General features: G+C 39.0%; 1 protein-coding gene across 1 annotated transcript; it reads left to right on the top strand.

The window, feature by feature from the left end:
* Window positions 1-337: 337 nt before the first annotated feature.
* On the top strand, window positions 338-24333 carry tpcn2 (two pore segment channel 2). The gene is made up of 25 exons (XM_054612231.1): window positions 338-686; window positions 6189-6244; window positions 6612-6688; window positions 7671-7848; window positions 8006-8122; window positions 9137-9243; window positions 11089-11161; window positions 12154-12253; window positions 12335-12400; window positions 13129-13193; window positions 14326-14417; window positions 14610-14691; window positions 15257-15346; window positions 15550-15669; window positions 15816-15875; window positions 16625-16753; window positions 18071-18120; window positions 19086-19185; window positions 19426-19497; window positions 20165-20238; window positions 21140-21245; window positions 21558-21640; window positions 21761-21842; window positions 23046-23137; window positions 23262-24333. The coding sequence occupies exons 1-25, from the start codon at window positions 557-559 to the stop codon at window positions 23338-23340; spliced, it is 2280 nt and encodes a 759-aa protein (XP_054468206.1). The 5' UTR covers window positions 338-556; the 3' UTR covers window positions 23341-24333.
* The last annotated feature ends 682 nt before the right edge of the window (window positions 24334-25015 follow it).

Below are 25015 nucleotides of genomic sequence, written 5' to 3' on the forward strand. Positions count from 1 at the left end.
CTTTGAAGAATCTAAAATATAAAACATATTCTGGTTTGTTGAGCATTTGTTTGTTTACCACATAATTCCACATGTGTTCCTTCATAGTTTGGATGTCTTCAATATTAATCTACAATGTAGAAAAAAAGAAAGAAAGAAAGAAAGAAAAACCATTGAATGAGAAGGTGTGTCCAAACTTTTGACTGGTACTGTATATACTCACGTGACTTTGAATGAATATATCCTCTCGCTCCACTGTACCTCTGGAGACTGCAGAACGTGCAGCGTACTGTAGGTGGAGTTTGAGTGTTTTAAAGCCAGTGTAAAGTGATACTTGCGGCCAGGAGGGGAGGGTGGAGGGGTGACTTCCTAAAAACACATTCCCCTTGCCTTCAGCTTGAGTCTTGTGCGCCGCCAGAAACTATGAAACTTCACAGTTGTGACTGACTCCAGAGCTGCAGACGGACTTAAACCCTCTCTTCTCCAGAGCCGAGCCCACTACTGTGTCCCGCAGAACTTCTACTTTCACTTTCACAGAGCAGGAGCGGCCCCGCAGAAGAACTCGTAGATTTCCCGGATGGAACAGGACGTTCTGCTGGCCGGGAGCGTGAACGGAGCCTCCCAGGATTACGGCTCTCTGTCGGGCAAAGAGCACGGAGGGGCCCCGGGGAGCGGGAGGCGGAGGTCGTGCACCGAGAGGGACGCAGGTGAGTGGAGGGTGTAGCTGTGACTCACAGGTCGGTGGCGTCTCCTCTGTTTTGTTATTCGGTACAAACGCCAGTGGAGGAAGAATATTCACATCCTTCAAATGCAAGTCGCAACAATGTAAAAGTCGTCCATTACAAACAAAACTTAAAAACTTTAATTAAATATTAAATACACAAGGAAGTATTATCAGCAAAATGTACTTGTGGTATAAGAAAATAAACTCCTTATTACAAGTACACAAGGAAGTATTATCAGCAAAATGTACTTGTGGTATAAGAAAATAAACTCCTTATTACAAGTACACAAGGAAGAATTATCAGCAAAATGTACTTGTGGTATAAGAAAATAAACTCCTTATTACAAGAGCAAGAATTATCAGCAAAATGTACTTGGTCCTCCTTGAGCACCAAAAATGGTCCCTGAGGCAAAAATGTGCTATTAGCCCCTAATGACACCACCACCATCACCACCAACAGGCATTGTGTGTATCCTGTTACCTTCATTCACATACACATAGTCGCTCATTAACATATTTCTACAGCAGTATGCATCTGTAAGCACATTATAAGCTTAAATAGTAGTTAATCAAACGTCACAAAACTTTACTTCTGTCGTCACAAACATACAGGTTACATGCATGACATTTGACCTGTGCATTAAACCCTTCCATGATGCGCCTGGGCAGAACATTTCAATCGCCCAAATAGTAGCAAGTCTATATTGGTACTGATCCCTTTTTAATTACCACACACCGTGAAGACCGTGAGTCTGGATCATTTGGGGCCCCTGAGAGTCTGAGGCTCTGGGTTGGTGTTGCTTCTTACCTGGTTGGAAGTTCAACTATGATTGTGTGCTTGTGTGTGTAAAAACTTTATAGTGTGCGGCATTAGCTCGGGTTGGGGGACTTTGCATTTCGAATTAGAGGGTCACCTGTTCAAGGGCCCAAGTTAGAAGTGGGGGCTGGTGGCTGGAGAGGTACCAGTAGGCCTCCTGGGCACTGCTGAGGTGTCCTTGAGCACGGCACAGTATACCCAAACTACTCATGGGCACAGCGTAGTAACACCTACCTATCAATCCTAATACTAGGACGGGTTAAAAGCAGGCTAAATATCACTCGGTGTGCTGTGCTGTGTACATGTGTGACAAAAAAGTATAATATGATTTTTAATTTATTACTGATGCATTAACATGTAAGTTGCTGTTGTTGTTGTTGGAGATAATTGTAACTACTTCATGTCCGGCTGCACGTTTTCCTATCATCCTGTGAGCCTGTGTCCACTGTAGCCTCAGTGTCCTGTTCTTAGCTGACAGGAGTGGAAATCGTCCAAATTTAATACACCTAAGCACACCGGCCGAAATATTTTTCAACCGTCCGTAAAACCTCTAAAGATACGATGTCATTAATAACACTGCAGGTCACTGTATCGCTGTCATAAAAAAGAAGATCTCTACCTACCTCACCCACAGAAGCAGCATGCCGGGTAGTGAGCTGGATAAAGTAAGCGTTACCGTAGAGACGGTGGACAGCTAGAGTCACTCAAAAAATTGCGATACAATCATCAATGTCAAAGCAAAACAAAACTTAACATATGCGTTGTAGTTATGAGAATTTGAAGTGAAGTAGGACTATTTCAGATAATGGTGAATTACTTTATTTATTCTTTTCGATACTGATTCTAAAATCATAAGAAACTCCAAACTAGAAGTTCTGTTACATAAACATCATTGATCAGAATTGCTTTAACTTATTAGTTTGATTGAATCGAAGTAACATTGCATCGTTTTAGGAAATCCTTTTCTCTCCGTAACTAACACAGAATCAGAGAAAAAGATCAGCTTCATGTCTGCGCGTCGAGTATAGAGATAGATCTATGTCGTCCTTAGCCTAGCTTAGCACAAAGACTGGAAGCAGAGGAAACAACTTGCATAGCTCCATCAAAAGTAAAAAAAAAACTACCATCTTATCTAAATGTTGCAGCCTTTTAGCTTGCAATCTAGAGACCAATACATCACACAATCCCCATTTGTTTAGCAAACCTGGCAACCTCACTATGAGGATTAATTCAAGTATAAGATTTTATGTAAGGATATGTTTATTTCTGCATATTATGAAGGATGCTCGATTTATTTGCACAGCATGTTAAGTGTGTACTTAATTCCAATAGCTGATAACTGATCATTCCCTTTTTAAGTATTAATATTAATAGTGATGTAGTAAGTAGTTTATAATAACAGAAACATTAGCCACGTGCTGTTTCGTGCACTACATTTTAAAATGGCTACAAGTATATACGTTGATGTATTAAGTTAAAACTACTCTCTACATACATCTGAATCTTTTTGGCTATTTCTGTCATATACTAAATAGTTGGCCACTTATATTCATACAGGGAGATATAAATTGATAATATTAATGTTATGATTGATGCTATTATTTATTGTAATATTGTTTTCTGTCTGAATAATCAATGACAATGGTGTTGGAAGTCAGACAGTACAGAATTTCCCTGAAATTTCTCTTTTTCTCAACTGCTGCTGCAACGAGTATGAGAAGTGCTTCTCACACTTGTGTGTCCACCGCGCTGTGTGATTGTTGTCTGTGTGTGTTGCAGCCGTTTAAAGTGTTGCCCCGTCAGTGACACCCTCCGCCACCATGACACATCCTGCTGTGAAGCAGAGTCAGCAGTACCATATGTGTGTGTGAATATGTGATTGTGTGTTTGAGTGTGTGTGTTTGTGGCTAGAATTGAGTCATCATGTCTTTATAACTGCTGAACGGAAAAGTTACAGTCATTGAACACCTGACAGCTGTGGAACAAGCTTGTTCTGTGTGACAGGGCTTGACACTAAGGGTTGCCAGGTTGCCATTTGGAGCATTTGGCAACCAATGCTGTGCCTTTGGTTGTCATCAGTGGCAGTGTAATAAAGCTTTATATTATTTTATGTCAAACTTTCATTATTAAGCTGACATATAACTGCATAGTATCTTAGTTAGTCAAAATACAAGGTGACTAAAAACAGCAAACATATTTTCAGTTTTGGCGACCAAAAGCTGAAGCCAATTTAAAAAGTTAGTGTAGAGCCCTCACTCTATTTTATACAACTGTGTCCACATTATTTGCATGACAGTTTTTTTGTCAAATCTTGCAAATTCTTCCAATTGGCCTAATCTGAATTCTTGCATAATCTAAACACCAGCATGCTTTTTGCATCACATGATCCAATTTAGAACCACTGTTAAAGACCCAGGTAAAATAAAATCAAACCTCAGCCTCACGCAGAATGTATTATATGGATGTTGAACCCAAACACAATGTATTATTCATTCCAAAGAAAGGGTGCTGACCAGTTGGAGTACCTTGATATAACTCTTTAAAGAATATTTAGAAAAGATCACATCCATCATATTTTTTCAGGGACCAATTTGAGGTGATTCAATTATCAGTTTTATCTGAGTAACACAAACATATTTTTTTTACATTTTTAAATCTTCATGTTTGACACGGTTACACTGTGAATATTTGACATTTTGTTTGGAAAAAAATTGCTCAAATAATTAATTGATAAGCAATTAATTTTCTGCTGGTCAACTAAGTAATTTTTTTAATTATCCATGCAGCTCCCCAAAATAGTACATTAATTGTTCAAATTGTGACACCTTATTTATAAAACAACTTTCCAGTTTTTTGTTAATCAGGTACCAAGTATGTTGTAGGTGTTACGCCTCGTGGAAGCACAGGAAAATCACGACTCATTAGTACGACCCAGACAGCAAGATAAAGTGTAGAATAAAAGGCATGCTTTAACTAATGGATCAGGCAGTCAGTACAGGCAAACAAATCAGACAGGGAGGAGGCAGAAAAACAAGCAGAGACGTCAAAACCAGGAACATGAACACTAGGAAATTCGCTGGAAATCTTGACGAACTGGAACAGAGATAGAGGAACACAGGGTTTAAATACACTGGGGAGGTGTGGCTGAGTAACACAAAATAAAACAGTAAATACTGGCAGGGAACTTCAGAATAGAACCAGAAACAAACTAAACCAAAACCAAGATCATGACAGTAGGGAGTTTTGGTGTTTGAGTAAATATAAATCCATGGATATATAAAGAGAACTGTCAAAGTTGGTGGAGCATGGAGCAAAAAAAGTTTGACTTCCTTTGTATAAAATAACTCATATATTCTGGCAAACTTCAGCATCCATGGGCCAATAAAAAAAGAACACTAACGTTTCCTTTGACCCCGCCTCCGGGCACTCGGTTTCGGGCTCATTTACATGATTAGAGGATGGATTATAACTCTGGGTTTGGCTATAGAAACACAGCGGATCCTGACACTCAGTATGTCTAGCGTTATGTGTGCACCAACTATCAGATTTAGGTTAATGTTATTTCTGTATGTTACGCTAACGAAGTTTGAAACTATAGATTTCTTGCGTTATAGTGGAATGTTGATACATATTTCTGTCATATAATAAATAGTTGGCCACTTATATTCATACAGGGAGATATAAATTGATAATATTAATGTTATGATTGATGCTATTATTTATTGTAATATTGTTTTCTGTCTGAATAATCAATGACAATGGTGTTGGAAGTCAGACAGTACAGAATTTCCCTGAAATTCCTCTTTTTCATTGTTAAGTTTGTTTTCAGAGTATGACACATTGCGTTCTGTCTCCATTAGTGCATTTTTACATACATTACATTACATTACAGTCATTTAGCAGACGCTTTTATCCAAAGCGACTTACAATCAGTAGTATATTACATATCATTCACCCATTCACACACTGATGACAGGCTACGATGCAAGGTGCCACCATCAGACTCTAACTAACATTCATGCAACATCCAGTCCACACCGATGGCAAGCCTTCGGGAGCAACTTGGGGTTAAGTGTCTTGCCCAAGGACACATCGACTGCCGAAGCCGGGTATCGAACCACCGACCCTCTGATTGGAGAACTACCTTGCTCTCCACTACGCCACAGCCGCCCTAAGACCTAATGATTTAAAAAGGGCTAGTTTTGCACTGGGAAATTGATTTAGCTGATTTAACGAAACATCTCTTTCACCAAAGTGAGTCTATGGGGCAAAAATATTTTTGGGGCCCAATGGCATCACGTAAAGGACCTTGAAGTTGTAATTCCACTGTTTGGCCACTATTTAAAATTTACTTCAGAGCCTGGTGCTCTTCCTCGGGCTTCGAGAAAACTGTTAGAAAAATAAGCCGCACCTTTAGTAGAGCACATCCCAGTTTTGCCTCAAGAAAGAACAAACTTTCCCCTCAGCTCCCAGTCCAACCAGTTCATCAGACAACAGCCTATCAAAAACAGTTTGTCTTGGTCTTGGACCAATGGAACCATGTGAAGCTATTTACTGAGTGAAGGGGATTCAGGGCAGTGAAGATCACAGTTCTCAGTGTGCTTCTGAGATATGTGAAGGTACTTGTTCAGATGATCCTGCTACTCATACTTATCTCGCTGTCCATAGATGCTGAGGAACTCTACATCCAGCAAGCTGTGGTATTAATCGAGGACGCCATACAGGTAAGTGCAACTTATTTCTCTTTTTTGGTAAAAGATAATAAGAGGTAAACAGTACCATATTGTGTAAAGGGTTAGACCTCTTTCTTATGTCCTTGCTGCTCATCCTCCTTCATGAATTCACTTTACCGTAAGGTGTCTTGGATAAGAATGTCCGCCATAGATTATAGCATTTGAAAATATACCTAATATGGTCGTTGGACTTATTATTATTCACTTATGTGAAATGTATGCTTTGGTTATGCCTATTTTTCCAAATAAAGGACACTGTAAAAGTCAGCACTTAGATTAGCGAAAAGTCTTTTCAGTATTTAACCACATCAATGCATTGTCTACTGTCTTCTTCCCTTTTTTATCTGCTTGCTTATAGTACCGCTCCATCAACCACCGGGTGGATGCCCGCTCACTCCGCCTGTATCGATGGTACTACTCCAGGATATGCCAGTGGTGAGTTCACACCTTCTCACACCTGCTCAGGCCAGGTCATCTGTTGATGAAACTGACCCCTGCATATATCCGCAGGGACTGAAACTGTGAAGTTTCTTGATTTTGCTTTTTTGACAGACAATTTGAAATTGTAATACAATATAGGTGGAGGCTTCAAAAAAGCCCAGTGGGCTTTCTGCCTCTTCCTGCACTGTGATATTATTAATCTCTGTTACGTTTCGTAATCATTAAACAGTTATTGTTTTAGAGTCTCTATCCACCTCCCTACACTCGTATTTTGAGTGTTATTCATTTGCCAAAAAAAAGGAACAAAATGCACAATGAATAAAATTATGGATTCATTTAACTGTTGGTATTGTTATTGATTCTTTTTCTATAGATATTGGGATAATATATCTATCGTGAATTATTTTGGCCACTTTAATCATGGGGTGAAAATCTGATATTGTGACAGCCCTAATATGGAGATATACGTAATAACTCAGTTATCTGTTACATTTGCCTATATAATTAAAGCCTACACTTATAAAAGTGGTGCTGTTTTCTGTATTCAGATTATTTCTAGAATAACTTCAACACATCATTATAACTTCTACTTTGCAGCGGAGAGTACAGTTTATATATATATATATATACATATACATATACATATATTTATAACACATCTGGTGTAGCCTTATTGCCTAGCTAATGCTAACGCTACTATTTTGATGCTAGCATTACTTATGTGAAAGAAGCTGCTGTGCTATTATGGGTGCTGCCTGTTAGTGGTCTGGGAACCAGTTATTTTTCAGAGCTTTCTTTGTGTTGTCCTCTATTAGCATTATTATTGCTGATAGCGGCCATTACTCCTATCAGATGCACAAAAAAAATGTTTGGAAATGCCAGGATAAGGGCTGCATATGAATCCCATCTAAGGCATTTTTGTCTGATATCCCAACATCCATTTGACCCCCAACTCCCCTCTCTTTCCCTGCACCAGGGGCTTGGGCCTAACCATCGCGGTGTTATTGCTGCTGGCGTTCGTGGAGCGGCCGTCCTCCCTCTCCATCTCCTCGGACCCCCGGCATCACTCTTCGCCCTGGGAGCCTCCCTGCGGCCTCACCGAAAGCATCGAGATGGTCTGCCTCCTCATCTTCTCTCTTGACCTTGCCGTTAAGGTAAGCACAGCCAGGGTGGAAGACAATTGCTCCCAGGACACTGGCAGCTGTCTGGTTAAACGACAGTTGTGATGTTTTAAAATAATCTAGCTGCTTTTGATAGTTATCTTATTTGGCCGTTTGAACCATTGCTTCACTCCTTATGTTTTGTCCTCAGGGCTACTTGATCGGCTGGGAGGAATTCAGAAAGAGCAAATGGCTAATCGGCTACACTGTAGTCCTTTCTTTCTCCATCATCGACTGGGTGTTGTCGGTCAGCATGGTGTGTGATGAGGTGAGGCCGCCCTTCTTGGTCACGATTCTCTTGGCATGGTGTGCTCAGAGAAGGCAACAACCTCTGGTTCTAAAAAAGTGAAGCCAATGTGGAAGTACATTCTTTCTAATGGCCATCAGGAGGCGTCTCTTCTGGTTGCAAAAATAATTTCGATTGTATATAAGTCTATGAGAAAATGACCCTACTTCTCACTTGACTTGATGCTCCAGGCAGCATCAGCAGTCACTCGGCTCATAGCACCATTCAGAGACAAGCAGGGGGACGGACTAAACCATTTTGTGGCTTTTTAAGGGGTGAGAGGGACCTCAGAGAGCCTCCACTATTTGTATTTGTAAGTTCAGCCTCTCAACAACTTTTTTTGCCGCTTTCACTTATCCCCACACTACGAAGCCCCCTGGTGTAACTTAAATGAAGAAACTAGCTGTTTAGACTTCTCTTTTTCTAAAATAAGGCAAAAGAAAATTGAAGCAACATTTTTTTTTCGAGATATGAAAACCCACTATCCATTACCCACTATCTGGGACAGTCTTATCACAGCAAGCCCTTTTTTTTTTTTTTTTTTTTTAACAGTACAGTATATTATAACTTCTGTAAGATAAACATAGGTGTCACAGGCAAAACCTAATATTTGTCAGTACCAAATTAGCTTGCCTAAAGGTTCAATTATGGTTAAATTATGGTTCGGTTAACTGTGCGCTGCCTTTGTGTATTTAATAAAGATATGGAAACAGTAAATAAAAGTTGTCTCAGTTGACACATCTCATATTCAACTTGATTGAAAGCTCAGGAAAATATAGTAAAGGTGTCTTTGTAGTTTGAAATTATTTACATTTCTATTGAAGTGCATGTAACTGTTCTTGTGGGTCTACACTCTGGAGTCATACTTGCAGAGTTCAAACTCCCAAGGACTTCAAACACGGCATATGCTTTGTTGAGAAGGGCCTGGTGAATTAATATGAATCATCATCATCCTGCTTTAAAACAAAGTGATGCTTTCTTTTCTGTGCTAATCAGAAACTTCGAGTACGTCGAATCCTCCGGCCGTTTTTCCTCCTGCAGAACTCCTCCATGATGAAAAAGACACTGAAGTGCATCAAGAGGACTCTGCCAGAGATTGCCAGGTATCTGACTCCTTTATTAAATATTCCAGCCTGTCGCCTTAAAATTATTTTCCCATGCAACGAAACTGCATTGTCAAAACCCTTCGTTGGAAGGGATGGGTTTTATGTCCAGATTTATGTTTGTATTGATATGATCATAAATAATCAAAGTTACGCAAGTCCACGATAGGAGGAAGTTAAGGTTTATGGATGGATTAGACTCAGGACTTTAGTCCAGGAGAAAGCTGTTCATATTCCTTGTGAAACCAAAAGTAAAGTACTTTATTAAACCCAAAACATATTTTACTAAACCATACCAAGTAGTTTTGTTCCCTATACCTAAACCTAATTGAGAATGCAGTTTTGAAACAACTAAAGCACCATGAGTGATTAAAACACTATAACCTTGATTTACGCGTATGTATAAATGTTAAAATGAAGCTTATTTTTGGTTTAGAAATGTCAAGATTTAACGTATACAAAGGTTTTCCTGACAACAGACTGGGTTGTTAAATTCCTTGCCTGAAGTTTTGAGGAATGCCTCTGCACCTCGTCGGCTAGGACTAGTAGCTCGAGAGTTTTCTTCTCTCCTACATTGTTCTGCCTACTGTGTTGTTGGCTCAAAGGCAACATTAATACTTTTTTTTTTAATACAACATTTTTGCAACAAAAAGGGCAAAGTGCCCTGAGCTGCAAAACTTTAAAGGCGTGTTTACACTGGACAATTCAAGGTGCTATCAGCCGTCGCAATTCCATTACTGATAACTCAACAGCAGATGTAAAGGCCATCATTAGCGCAGGAAAGGGGAGCTGAGGAGTTAGCTCAACACTCTGGACTAATCGAAACTACATTGACACCTGCAGGTGGCTCACTTATATTCTTCCCAGAGCACTCTCACTTCTGTCAGTGGGTTGCTGCTTCCCTTTAATATGGCCACAGACTGATGATGATAAACTCCAGTAGCGCGTCCAAGTTCCAACAATGTATTGAATTTCAAATCATGAGCGATGAAGAGCATTGTTTGGAGGTTTGGTTTGGTGCTTTAAATTTGTTATTCCTGCACCAACGTTAAAAGAAAATTGATAGACATTGCATGTCTATCAAGCAGTATTTCTGCACAGTTGCAGATAAAGATCAGGCTACACTAATGTAATTATTATTATACTGCTTGTAGAATTATATTCCAGTGAGGGCTGCATAGGATTGTTTCTGGCTTGTGTGATCCAAGTATTTCCAATAACTGCAGAGCGCTGTAAAGGGCAAAAGTCAAAATGTATTAAAAAAAAAAAGATGGATGTAATCATTTTGATAATTCACTACATGTATTTATCAAACAAAATATTTTTGCTTCAATCTTTATTTGTTTTCGTTTAGCATTTCAAAAGAAAAATTTTCACCACAGTAAAAAACTGTTGCTCTATTGTTGATGCACACAAAGAGAGGAACGCTCTGACAAGCTGTGTTCATTCGAGAGAGTGGATTTAATCAAAAAAAGTCTAATTTATTTAATCCAATGAATCACTTAATTCAAATTAAGGACTTAATTAAAAAAAAAACTTTGTAGGAACCTGATAAAACTGTCTGCAGTTTGGATCAGTTCACTTTCTGATTCTGGGTCAGTTTTGGATCATCAGTGTTTTGTTTCCAACTGCAGCAACAGACATCCGGATTTTTTTGCAGAACTGACTGGATTCTTTCCTATAGCAACAGTTGCTGGGGCTTGTGGGTATTGTAGTATTTAGAGCGATCTCGGATGGCCATCGCATAAACCTTTCATTTGAAAAAAAAAAAAAAAAAAAAAAAAAAAAAGTCATAACCTAAGTTAGTGTTTGTGTGTGTGTGTGATGGATCTCCTGTCTGTGCAGTGTCATCCTGCTGCTGGCGCTCCACCTCTGCCTCTTCACTATGATCGGCATGCTGCTGTTTGCTAAAAGTGAGGTGAGTTCAGGTCACGCCACGCCCTGCTAAACACACACTACTGTACTGAACTGCGACGCTCTGGCTTGTGTTGACATGTGTGTGTGCGCATGTCTGGTCATGTCCCAGACTGTTATGGCAACTCAACAGCCAAGGGTCACTGTCCAAAATATAACAATACAGTCTATTATTGAAAATACAGTTGGAAGATGCGTGTATGAAGTCCCTAATTAGGTTTGAGGCCAGAACCATTTCCAATAAGTAAGAAGCCCTCTGTCAAAGTTCCCACCAACATTTGAAATGATGCACAAGAAAGATATCAAGAAATCCATCACCGGGAACACAGCGTTATGTCCTGAGGTTCACTTTATTTGTCTAGGCAGAGATGGTGCATTTAAGAAAAAGGAGAGAACAATTTTGTTTATTTAAGATTCCTGCCTTTAGCAACTGAGAATTAGAAGAGATTGTTGCTGGATATCTGCTAAATGAATTTAACTTTCTTAACATCACTAGTGGTTTGAACTCTTATTTCACTAATATCTTAAATATTATCTGAATATATATATAAGTAAATATGTAATAGTGCTGCAGTAGATACTCATTTATTTACTCAGAAACATGTTTTACTATTATAGAAAGACAAATGAAAGATTAGATTAATGAGAGATTGGGGTGAATTTCTGAGGCTAGCACAACAGCAAGCTCAGAGGAGATAAAAAAAATAATAACTACTTTTGTTCATCAATTTATATATTAATATGTAAATGAATCAAGAAGCTCCCAAGGCTTCTTTTTACATAACATAAAAGGTCATCTGACTGTAAAGTAATGTCTTTAGTTTGTTTATTTAAAACATAAACTGAAAGAAACAACAGATCTTTATATATGAGAGGCTGTAGGCCTTTTTTCAGTACTGTTTAAAAGCCAGTGTAGATAAAGCCATCTGAGGTGTAGGTCCTCTCTGCCTCTCCTCGTCTCCCCTCATCACTCTCCCTCTGTGTTTTCTTGTTCAGGATCCAAAGAACAACGGGGAGTGGAAGTTACATTTCAGGGACCTGCCCAATTCTCTCACCTCTCTGCTGGTGCTGCTCACCACAGCCAACAACCCAGATGGTACTCAATCAGTCAAATGATACACCAGCCTTCTTTATGTGACGGAACTCTTTTTTTAACATGTCTTCTGTCCTGTCACAGTGATGATCCCTGCCTACTCCCTGAACAGAGCCTACTCCATTTTCTTTATCACCTTCAGTGTGATTGGTAAGCAGGGATTGTTGTCGTATGTGTCATTGCAGTGGCTTTAAGGGGAAATATCGGATTTTTTGAAGCGGGGTTGCATGAGCTACTTATCCATAGTCAGTGTATTACCTACAGTAGATGTTGGTCGGCTATGCCCCCAGTCTGGAGGAACAGAGAGGAGGACCAGCAAATAATCAAGGCAATGTACTGCTGTGGATTGGGGCACAAGCAAAACTTATTAACCTAAAAAATCAGTTAAAGTGTAAGCTATAATTATAATATTTCCACAGCTTTACCTTTCTGTCAGAAAGCCGTTTCCAATGAGGAACCGAGCCGTTATATATGGCTTTGAGGAGAGCCTTGTAGCTAGACGACGGCTTTTGTTTCCCGTGGGAAAGGGCTCTCTATCTTCAAAGTATAGCGATGAAAATATTCTAAATATAACGTGTAGCTAAACTGATATTGATTGTTTTATGTTTAGCTGCTTCCCCCATTCACAGCAGTACTTTACTTTGCTCAAGTGCAGATACTCTTCACTGTTTCTCCAAACTGGTGACATGTTGACTGTCATCTAATGCATTTAATATAATGATTATGGATGAGTACTTTACACAACTACACTTCAAAACATCCAAACCATCCCTTTAAGTGACTTAAAACAATGGTAGAGCATTTTGTTGCTGTTAAAAGCAAAATAGATGTTGTTTGGGTGAAGTTTTTTTAGGGGATTTGTTTTGCTTTTCTGACAGGAACCTACTGCCTGATGAACTTACTGACAGCCATCATCTATAACCAGTTCAGGGGATATTTACTGGTGAGTCACACATGCAGTATGACATCATGCTGCTGAGGAGCGTTTCACCGCCCTGGGAGTTACAGCTCAACACATACAGTACAGTACATACTTGAAAACACCCTCTCCAAGAACAGTCTGGTTTTACTTTGAATGCGGCAGACAGCTTTAATGTGAGGCTGGGATGTGAGAGTTTTTATTCTTTATTTCTACTGAACAAATCATGACTGCTGTTACTTAATTATACCCAGCTGGAAAAGTAGTTGATGGGAAAAACCAAGCCTCGGCAGTGGAAGACAGTCTTCAGACAAATTTTATATACCCCATCATACACCTAACATTGAGTATTGATTTTGTGCTTAACCTTAATTGAGAAAATCCTCGGCCTGCAGTGGCATATTGAGTTCAAAGCATCAGAGGCAGATATATCATTTTATCCAAACTGCTGGATCCTGCCAATTCCCATAATGCAACCAGCAGCGTCTTTTCAGTTGTCCCTAACTGCCTGGTAAACGCCTTGTCTTTTGCCGTTTATGATGTTTTTCTCTTACATGACACCATAACCAAGCTGCGATAATGATGAAATCATTCACTCATAACTTTCTGTGAAAAATTGTTGGAGGTCTCCTTTTAAAGCTTTACCTATTTTTTACACCAACTATACTTTCTACACGGCAAACTCCGTACTAGAAGCTGACATTTTGTTTGGGATTCCCGTGAGATGGAAGTCAATTTGACAAGACTGGGACAGGAGAGAGAAAGAAAGCAGTATCTAACAATAGATCCATTTTATATGTACCGTAAATATGCAGTTCTAATATGAATAATTATAAGAGAATTAAGTAATTGGTGAATACCAAAAAAAAAGGGAATTTGTATTCTAGTTTTGCATCCCCGAGAAAATGGGATATAAAAATGAATTCTGACTTGATGTTAATGTAGAATTACTCAACTTAAGCAACTTTCAAAAGGAAACTAATGGCTGCCTTGAAGGGAAGGAAAAATATATCAAAAAAGCTAAAACTGTACAGCATAATGGTCATGAAAACGTAAAGTAGTAGTAACTTCACTACCTGTACCTCTATTTACTTGCAAAAACACACCAGTATGTCCTTTTAAGACTCCCAGTCTTTCTGTTTGTGTTTTGGTCCAGCTGTCGGTCCAAACGTCCATCATCAGGAGACGACTGGGGATCCGAGCTGCTTTCCAAGTCCTGAGCTGCCAGGGAGTCCAGCAGGCTGCTGAGTAAGAGTGACACACGCACAACCTTTTTTAGTTTAACAAGTTGTATGGTTTGCTGCCTCCAGAGGAGCAGCACTGTCAGCATAGTTTACAGTAAACAGGCTCCTGTGTATGTGAGGACTGCTTAGAATTCCTCCCCACAAATATAAAATGAACAGGAAACATGGAGAGGGTTGTATTGTTTTCTCTCATCAGGGAGCATGTGGCTGTTGATCTGGTGCTGAAGGTGATGTCCAGGGTCCAGATGAAGAGCTACTACAGAGAGGCCATCACTAAGGTCAGAGCTGACTCTTGAAAACACACACAATTCTATGTTTTCGTCTGATTAATGTAAGCTGTTTGGAGGACTTTTAGCTCGCTATGCTAATAAGTTCTCCAGCACTTGCAAAATCTGCAGAGCCAATATTTCGAGTAGAGATGCAGGGATCGGACATTTTCAGTCAGGATACCTGGGTTTTGGGTATCGGACGATATCGAGTACTGATCTGATACCAGTGTTTAATTGATAAGCTGAGTGCCTCACTGTGTGGAAGAGACTGGGATCATTCTTTCATGTTAAAGAAAACATCAGGCCTGGTTAAAACATTTGTTTCCTAACTTTGTAAACAAAATGTAACAAATAAATACATAGATATACAGTAACTGAATTAAATTGTTAAAATATAAAATAGAACAGCAGGACCTTCTGAAAATCTGAAAACAATAATAGTAATTGATATAATTAATTGATATATATTCATATTAATATAACATAAATCTTGGGGTTAGAACATATTCGGATTAGGGTATACATCCTCTGGTTCTTCCCTTGACTGTTTTTCTTTATGCCATCTGGACTTCAGGAGGCCCATAAGTATGCAGATGTGGGCTACATGGACCGAGAGCAGTTCAGGAAGATATTTGATGAACTGGACAAAGATTGCATTAAGGAGGTATAGATGTGCCCACAGGCACTGCTGCTTCAAAGATTCATTCAACATTTCCTTTCACTTTGACAGCTGCTTTATGCTTTGGACTGTGTGTGTGTGTGTGTGTGTGTGTGTGTGTGTGTGTGTGTGTGTGTGTGTGTGTGTGTGTGTGTGTGTGTGTGTGTGTGTGTGTGTGTGTGTGTGTGTCTCTGTGTGTGTTCCTCCAGCACCCTCCCTTGCCCCAGTACAGCTCTCCGGTCCTGCAGAGACTCCAGGTGGTCTTCAGTCACTACTTTCTCACTATAGTTGGCAACGCGGTGGCCCTTGCCAATGTCATGTGCATATGTGTAAGCTGCACACACAGAAATACACACACACACACACACATATGTGCATACATGTATATATTCATACACCCTTGCATGCTGACAGGACTGTCTACCACGTTGCAATATTACCTTTGTGTGTGTGTGTGTGTGTGTGTGTGTTTCAGACCGTCCTGGTGCTGAATGCTGAAAGGTCCACAACAGAGAGAGACAACTACACCATCGAGGTGAACTTAGTCATATAACGTGTTACGGATGTTCATGGTTCATTAATTTAGCAGCAAACAACTATGTGCCATGTAAAGATACAGCGGAGTAATGTCTACCTGAGCAGAAAATGGAATTGTTCTCCCTCTGCTGCTCTTCACTGCACTGTTTGCTCCTGACAATGCCGTCAGTTGGGACAGCATTTTTCACAAAAGTGTAGCGCCCGACCTCCAGTTTCCCCTCAAGTAAACACCATTAGCTCTGTCAGCACTGTTGCCGTTGTTTGCACCATTAGCGCAGTTAGCACCGGTTCAGCCGTGGCTATTTTGGGTTGTGTAGAGGCAATCCATCCACCATAGATTTTGTCTAAATTCCGTATGGGGCTCCTTGAAATACTTGTCAGTGAAGTTGTTTTCTATCGGCAAATCATCTCAATCTTTAGGATTATAAATTTAACCAAAATCTTTGTCCATGACACTAAATTGACTTTGAATATTGAAGCGTGATGGTTTTTAATGACCAGGCCACGTTTTACACAAACGTGTTGATTTTTCACACATGAATAATATTAAGGATTCACATCACTTATATTATTATAGTAAAAATCAGTTCTATAGATCCCCCATTAATACAAAGTGTTAAACAATAGCCAAATCATCAGTAAGTGACTTGTTTCATCTAATGGACTCAAATGAACATTTGTTAAAATTGTAAACATAATCTACTTCATAAATGAACTGACCTCTGTCTTCCACTGTCCAACCTTCAGATCATCAACCTGTGCTTCATCCTCTACTACCTGTCTGAAATGTCTGTGAAGATCTTTGCCTTCGGCTTCAAAGGGTACCTGTCCTACAGTAACAACATCTTTGACGGCTTCGTCACCATCCTGCTCTTGGTAACCCTGCTGTAACCCACTCACTCTTATTACTGTCATATTTAGTATAGCAGTTTAGACAAATGTGAAAAGATGATACTAAGGACCAGATTTGCTTCTTTATACACCACCAACACAATATTATTGTAAGCACAAGCTTATTTTGTATAGTGTCCCATAGTATTTTGTCTGTTTATTTTTTGCGGCTTGATAGTTCGGACAGGATTTAGACTGCATATATAGTATGAAAAAAATACTTGATCTACCTACAGCAGTGTTTTAGGAGTGTTGCAATGAGTCAAGATAATCCTTTATTAGTCCCTGTAGTCCATGCTGGTTATTAAAGGAGTAATTCATAAATTAAGGGGATGGCTAGCCTGGCTCTGTCAAAGATAATAAAATCTGCCTACCAGCACCTCTTAAGGTCACTGAGTAACATGTTGTATCTCATTTGTTTAATCTGTACAAGAAAACAACATGTTGTGGTGTTAAGGGGAGTTACGTGCCGGACTATTTCCAGCCGTCAGCTGAGACTGTTGATCATCTCATCTAACTCCAGCAAGAAAGTTATTTTTTCCAAAATATCAAACTATTCCTTTTATGTCCAGTTTTTTAAAGGAATCATCACCCCAAAAACAACCATTTATATTGCTCTTCCCTTAATTACCCTGTGTGACCTTGAATTCTTGAAGAAAAAAAAGAAAACGGAGATTCAAAAAACGAAGTAAATCTTCGATGAATTAAAGTAACTGGGGGCCAATTAACAACAGCAAACTATATTAAAATATTGGTTTATAGACACTCACACAACTCATGTGTATTATGCCAAGTCTAATTAATCATGTTGTATGCTCACTACTTCCCAAACACACACACTGTAATTGGAAACTGTTTGGAAAAGGTCTGACACTTTTAATAATTACTTGGCAAGTGATTGGATGAACCTTTGGTCAATCAAACTTTGAAGCCAGCTGGAAGGGAGTAAACAACTTTTCCATGTAGAAAAGCCTCCCTCATATGCAAATGCACTAAGTAGAGAGACTCTTTGCAAATGCTGAGTTCAGCCTGAAGTGTCTGCTTAATATTTTTGTTTGCCTGTGGTCGACAAACCCGTAGGACACGAAGACAACTCCACATGAATGACTGTGTTTCTCTGTAACTAAGCAACTGTCACCATATCGGCTAAAAAGGTTATGATAGGTAAATTTTTTGTTCAGGTCTCTGCTGCCCTCGAGTGGCCAAAAAGATCAGTATTTCCAGGTCTGGTGAAGTCAAATGTCTCTTGAACATTTGATCAGTTGCTATAGTTACCACTAATGTGTTTTTTCCCCCCATTAGGTCCTACAGATCACTATATATGTCACCTACAGGCTTCCTTATTCTCACTGGTAGGTTTGTATTTGCTTCTTATCACTTTACAGTGAATGTTTCTATATTCCACTTCAGTTCGGGCCTTGCTTTCTGAAAGGAATGCAATGATGATTCACTTTGAAGATGCAGTAATATATTAAAAATAACTCAAGTTGTATGTTTCAAATGTAATTTTATTTAACCAGGTCCAAGACAGACAGACAGACAGACAGTAGGTAAAATAAGAAATAAAATAAAAAAAGAGCACAATGAGAAATCCACATGTGAGACAAAATCTAAAAAACACCTTTAATTTAAGGACATAGACAAATAGCAAAAGAGTCACTGAAGCTACTATTATGAAATTCAGGCTTTTCCCAGAGGCTGGAGAACAAGGCATTTTCTTTTCCATCTCTACATTAGAAACAGACATGTGATTATACATCTCTGGATCAGACATAATCCAAATTTTAAGGACATTTATAAAGACACGTCCAACACTCCAACTTACCTTCAACACTAGAGTTAGTGATTCCGGAAAAAAACGTGTTGATATTGATATTTGAACTTGACACCCAAACAAATTAAAACCAGAATTATCACCATCATGATGCAGTTTCCATCAATGTTGTCAAAATATCATGACTTCATCAATTTATCCTTTAAGACATTAGTCGGAAATTGTCTAAATTAGCATATGAATTCTTGAGTTATGTTTTACGACCTTTGACCACCAATTATAATGAGACCAGGTGGACGTTTATACCAAAGTCAATTTACCAACTGCACCTTTTAAATGTATGAAGTTGTCATTTTGTGTTTGGATTTGTTATTCAGGAGTAAAGATGCTGCTTATAAAAGGCCCTAAAAGCTTATTAACTGTACACAGGAAAAAAATTTGTAGTGGCAGGAGACAAAGTCTTCAAGAGTTGTAGAAATGTCTCTTTTAAATTAGTAAATGAGCTGCAAATCGACTTCTTTGTATGTTTGTGTGTCACAACAGGGACCCTTCCACTCAAAGTGCAATGTCTCTGTGGGAGATGGTTCGTCTGATCAACATGCTGATTGTGTTCCGCTTCCTGCGCATCATCCCTGATATCAAGGTACGCAGCTGTCCCTGAACAATTATTGTTAGCTCACACACTAATTGTTAGCTTTTCTGAGTAAAATGAAAATAACAATATACTGTATATATGGCATGCCTAGCCAAGACATGTATGAAAAATGAAAAGGCTATCCAGTAAAACACCATATGTGAAATAGTGACGAGACACTGCAGTCTCGTCACTATTTCATTCCTGTGACTGTCTTTTTGTCCCTTATTGCCTTTTTTCATTGTCCAGCTCATGGCTTTGGTTGCAAGTACACTGTTTGACCTGGTGAAAAACCTCAGAGCCTTTGCAGGGATACTGATGGTGAGTCAGCATTCTTAACGGAGCAGTGTGTACGATTTTCGTGTTTTCATCTTAGAGCTTAAACCCTTTTCCCAGTGTGTGAAAGTTAATTGTAAAATTATGGTCGCCTAAAAATGTCCTATTCAGCGTTCTGTACTACTTAGCTCCACCCTCTCTTGTCACTTCTGGTTGCAAAAAACAAGATTGTGTGAACCAAAGTGCCCAAACTCGAGGCTTCCAAACTGTAGTACCCAAACCAGTGGGTGACATCACAGTCACTAAATCCTACTCACTGGTCCAGCTAATCTACACTTACTGTTTGCCATATAAATATGTTTTAAATTAGTAACCTTTTTGTCAATGGAATCCCATCACAGACACATTTTAAAATGATTGGTTTCGGCAATGGAGCTCAAGTAGAAAAAATCCAAATTAAAAATAGTTTTCCAAATCTTTTAATTGTATTACAGATCACGTCTACCTACTAGAGTTGTGTGAACACCTTTTATCTGCTTTTTTGATCATGCTCATGCTTAGTAAAAGGCCAAATGATGACATGAGATCGTTATATTTGGCTCATAAAACACAAGGTTTTCATCTGACAACAGGGACATGCAGAGCAGTTTACATGTAATTGGAGAAAGCCCAACACAGGGAATGGTTTGATGTCTTCATGCTCTCTCTACAGGTGGTGTACTATGTGTTTGCTGTGATTGGGATCTGGCTGTTTGAGGGAGCCATTAAACCGCCTTCAGAGATGAGGTAAGAAGTCATCAGTAGTAAGAACACATGAAGAGACAACACAGAACGGTGCTCATGACATGAAGCTCTTTTCCAACTTTTTTGTTGGAAAAGGAAGCGGAACCACTTAATCATGTCCAGAATCTTGTATTCCTACAACCTGACCATGAGATGAGCAGCAGAAGTTTGTTTCCTACACATTAGAACAAGTGAATTTTACCGATTTCAAAGGGCCTAACTTTTTTTTTTACAAGCTACTTTGATCCAAATACTGGAGGTCTTTTTTAGGAGATAAACAAATGGTGTTTATCATAATTTACTAAAGGACTACACTCTGGTATATTCTTGTAAAATGAAGTAGAAACAACTCTGTTGTTAATCTGTGTTAGGTCCCATGTAATAAGTATTTTGAATTACTCCTTACACTTGAAATATGAGAGGAGCGACAGTGCCTCATTATCGCCTCCAAGGTACAAGTGGTGTTACAAGACGTGATTGGCCGAGTCTAGCTGGTTGGCATGCATCAGTAGATATCTCTGCACAACAAAACATTCTGTTGATAACATTTGTTCACTCTTAAATATTTAAAACTAAAATATTGGCCAGATCTCACACACTGCACCATTAAGTAACCTCTAGACTGTACAATCTGTTTTCTTGGGGCAACTGTGGCTCAGTGGTAGAGCAGGGTCGCCCTTTAATCAGAGGATCAGCTGTTCGATCCCCGGCTCCGCAAGACCATGTTGGTGTGTCCTTGGGCAAGAAACTTAACCCCAAATTGATGAGGACTAGAAAAGCACTGTCTATTTGCTGGGTTGGACCATCCAAGATGAACAGTGCTATTTGTTAAAGACACAAATTATAAGCCTACATTTGTTACATATCATGTTTGTGTATCTGTGTGTGTGTGTGTGTTTCTCAGCGTGCTCTCCAATTCTTCCATGGAGAACATCACCTCCAACTTCAGCATGGAGTGTGGCACCTATGAGCAGCTGGAATACTGGCCAAACAACTTCAATGACTTTGCTGTGAGTAACAAGACCAGTCAGATCTTCATCGTTGTACAAAATCTATGTTTTTGATTGATATATATGTATGTTTGTTTGTTTGTTTATTTATTTATTTATTTATTTATTTATTTATTTATTTATTTATTTATTCATTCATTCATTCATTCATTCATTCATTCATTCATTCATTCCTTATTGTGTGGCACTTTTTAAAGCAATTATTTACTTGTTTGCCATTTTATGATGATGAGCTATCGCTTACATTTGTGGTTTACTGATCGGGTTAGTGAGTAAAATAAGAGTATCTTTCCCTCCCTCTCTCTCTCTCAGGCAGCCATCATTTTGCTGTACAATGTCATGATAGTCAACAACTGGCAGGCCTTCATGGAAGCTTACAGCAGATACACCACTGAGTAAGAAAACATTTGACATGCACAGCGAGGGATAATACTGAAGATGGTGATGGATGATGATGATGATGATGATGATGATGATGATGATGATGATGATGAGCGTGTTTTATTTCTGCCCAGGTGGTCGAAGATCTACTTTGTGTGTTGGTGGCTCACCTCCTCTGTCATGTGGGTCAACTTGTTTGTGGCGGTCATTTTAGAGGTCAGTTCCCTCAGACGGATACACAACTTCTTTTTTATGGTTTATAGTAACCTGCCTATGGATTAAACTACAAACACTTAAAACAATTGATGACAATTTAAACACAATCCAACCTTTTTCCAGCGTTAAAATGGCAATCTCACATATTTCAGCCGTGGTTGATTTGTGATTTACTGGTGGTAACCAGAATGCTGGGGGTTTCAAAGTAAAGGAGTCATGGAAATAATTGGCCCATTTTCTATTATCCTGTTGGCAGCCGTGGTCTGATTTAATGCTGCACATGGCACGAGTCTGCGAATAGTGTGTCGTCTCTACAGCTCTTCATCTAACAGCTCACTGTGGCTGCTCCTTCTTGTTTCATTACCCCCTGCAATATTTCAAACTGAACTGCTGTCATAAAATTACCAAATTGACAGTTGTCTTGTTTTGTAGATGCATTTTCGATGCTAAAAGTCAGATCATGACTCGCCAGTTATATGATTTTATTGTGAAGCTGAAAATGTTAGGTTTGCATTAGCAGTAACTTCAAGTCGAGGTGAAATGAAAAATGCTTTTTTTTACAACATTTTTTATATCAAAATCCAATCATCTTTTCTTCCTGTAAAACAAACATAGAGTGTGCTTAGTGAGCTAGTACCGACCAATTTCAATATGATGTCATTTATTAATCAATCATTCTACAACTTTAAGCAAAAAAAGGAGGGGTGTGTGGAGCCACAGTCCTCTGTAGCTCCGTAGCTCGTTAGCTTCTAAGCCAGCCCACTTTTCAGCCTTCCAATCAAATGCGACAGATTTGATTTAAATCCCTCTTGTAGCTGTGCACCGCTCAAATATTCTTATTAATTTGGGAATACATTTCAGTACAGAAGACTCTCTGTACTGTAACCATTTGGTTACCGATGTGCTCCAAAATATGCTTCTATTTTAATCAATACAGCTATCTGATAGATCGCAAAACAGCTCATGGTTTACTCACTCAAAATTTAAAAAAACGTTGACACATCGATAAACCTGTTGGATGGGTCACATATTCCTTGGACCTTTTTAAAATAATGAAACTATTTGTGAGGTTACATCTACAGAAAGAGAGTGTTTCTTCATGTGACCTGTCGAAGAAAATTCTGTACTAATGCCAGCATTATCTTTATATAATAATATAAACTACATATTCAATGTGCTGATAATATTAATGTTTTCTAACAGAACTTCATCTATAAGTGGGACCGTAGTCACAGCTGCTCTGTTACAGACGTGGAGAGGATCAGATATGAAACCTCTGTTCAGCTCATGTTCAGGTAGGTTGACGCTGCAGCTTTATTTTAAGTCATACACTAAATGGCACACCTTGGAAAAAATCACAGCAAACTTTATCATCCAATCATTCCTCTTTTCTCCATGACTTGCCCTCTTTCTCTGCAGAGAGCAGATCCAGGAGCCAACTGAAGAGGAATTACTGTGTCAATTAAACCAACACCCCCACTTACACCTACACTGGTGACACACACACACACACACACACACACACACACACACACACACACTGAGCACCAGCACCTAAGAGTCAAGAGACTGCTACTAATTTAGTCTATTGTGTGGTAAAAGCACTGATGTCAATCAGTTTGTCAATTTTACAGCATTCTACTTCGAGTGTATTTTAAATTGTTTTAATACTTAATGAATTACTTTTACTGAAAATAGTAGAAAGCACATGTTCTGATTATGTTCATGGATCATGGATCACTGCGAGCTGCAGTTTTAGTTGTACAGAGATTTCTAATTGGCAAGAGGCTTTGTGGAGGCAGATGTTATTTCTTGAGGTTGAACAGGAGTGGGTGGAGCCAAAGAACCACAAGTTGTGTGCCAAATCCGTGCTGAAATACTATTCAGTATCTATTAATGTCTTTAAGAATTTAATCAAACTGTTACTACAAAAAGCTCCAACCAATTTTAAATATGGAAACTGCACTTCAAATCAAACCCAAATGTCATGAGACCAGGAGTTTTCTAGAGTGAAAAAAACAATGAATTGACCTCAGTAAGAAGTAAAATGAGGGGGGACACGGTTTGTTTCTCCAAAGAACTAACGATACACTGTAACCATATACACAAGAATATTCATTCTGTGTTTATGAGGCAGAAACCTCCTGTTCTAAAAAGTGAAGCCAATGCTGAAGTACCTTACAGATGCATTCTTTCTACTGATCATCAGGGGGCTCCTCCTCTGGTTGCAAAAAGAAGTGAGATTGTATAGAAGTCTATGAGAAAATAACTACTCCTCACTTGATTTATTACCTCAGTAAACATTGTAAACATGAGTTTATGGTCTCAATTTTAGTTCAAGAATCTTCAACACAGCATGATACTCAGTTAGTAAATGATGGTCCATTTACAGTAAAATAGACCATAAAGCAGGGTATGCTTTAGGGCGGGGCTACCTTGTGATTGACAGGTCGCTACCACCGTCTTGTCCCATCTTGGAGTCTTGGAGTCTTGGAGTTTTGGAGTGTGTTTTCTATTTGTGAAAGTAAACATTTTTGGTTACCTAAAAATGTCTTATTCAGTGTTAGTTGGTACTTAACACCACCTACTTGTGTCACCTCTGGTTGCAAAAAACAACATGGCGACGGCCGAAAACCAAAAAGGCTTCAACCGAAATGCCCCTTTGAAAACACTTTGAAATGTGGGTTTTTTCAAGTATATTGTCTTATTGCACACTTATATATGGGTCAGCAAAGGATGTATGTACATAAATATATAAACTGCTGCTGTTAAATGAGAATTACCTTGATGTTGATGTTTACAAAGAATATGCAGATTTTTATTTTCCACTGGATGTTGTCACTCCATCACAAAACTGAAGGAAAAAAAACAATCCGGGAAATCAGATGTTTCTAACAATTTGCAAGTTTTAGAATCTATCCTGATCTGTTTTGATAACCGGGCAAAGTGACTCTCACTCATAGGCTCACAAAGATCAGCTAACCGCAGGTCAGAGTTACACAAATGCGTACTTTTGGCACAGTGTTTTGCACAAACAATAACAGAGGAGGCACACCCTGCACCTTTTGTGTGAACATGCAACCACAGGAAACCAAGCAAGGAAAACAATTCCACTGGTATCAGTACGTAACGTAAGTTAATATTTATCTTTATAGCCTGATGTCACTTTGCCC

The sequence above is a fragment of the Anoplopoma fimbria genome, chromosome 2 (genome assembly GCF_027596085.1).
Source record: "Anoplopoma fimbria isolate UVic2021 breed Golden Eagle Sablefish chromosome 2, Afim_UVic_2022, whole genome shotgun sequence".
NCBI lineage: Eukaryota > Metazoa > Chordata > Actinopteri > Perciformes > Anoplopomatidae > Anoplopoma > Anoplopoma fimbria.

Bases quoted from the DNA above. Each gene is read 5' to 3' on its own strand.
- tpcn2 (XM_054612231.1), top strand. From the start codon at position 557: ATGGAACAGGACGTTCTGCTGGCCGGGAGCGTGAACGGAGCCTCCCAG. The intron at 7,849-8,005 runs GTAAGCACAGCC...TTTTGTCCTCAG, and splicing joins CTCTTGACCTTGCCGTTAAG to GGCTACTTGATCGGCTGGGA. The intron at 20,239-21,139 runs GTAAGAAGTCAT...TGTGTTTCTCAG, and splicing joins AAACCGCCTTCAGAGATGAG to CGTGCTCTCCAATTCTTCCA.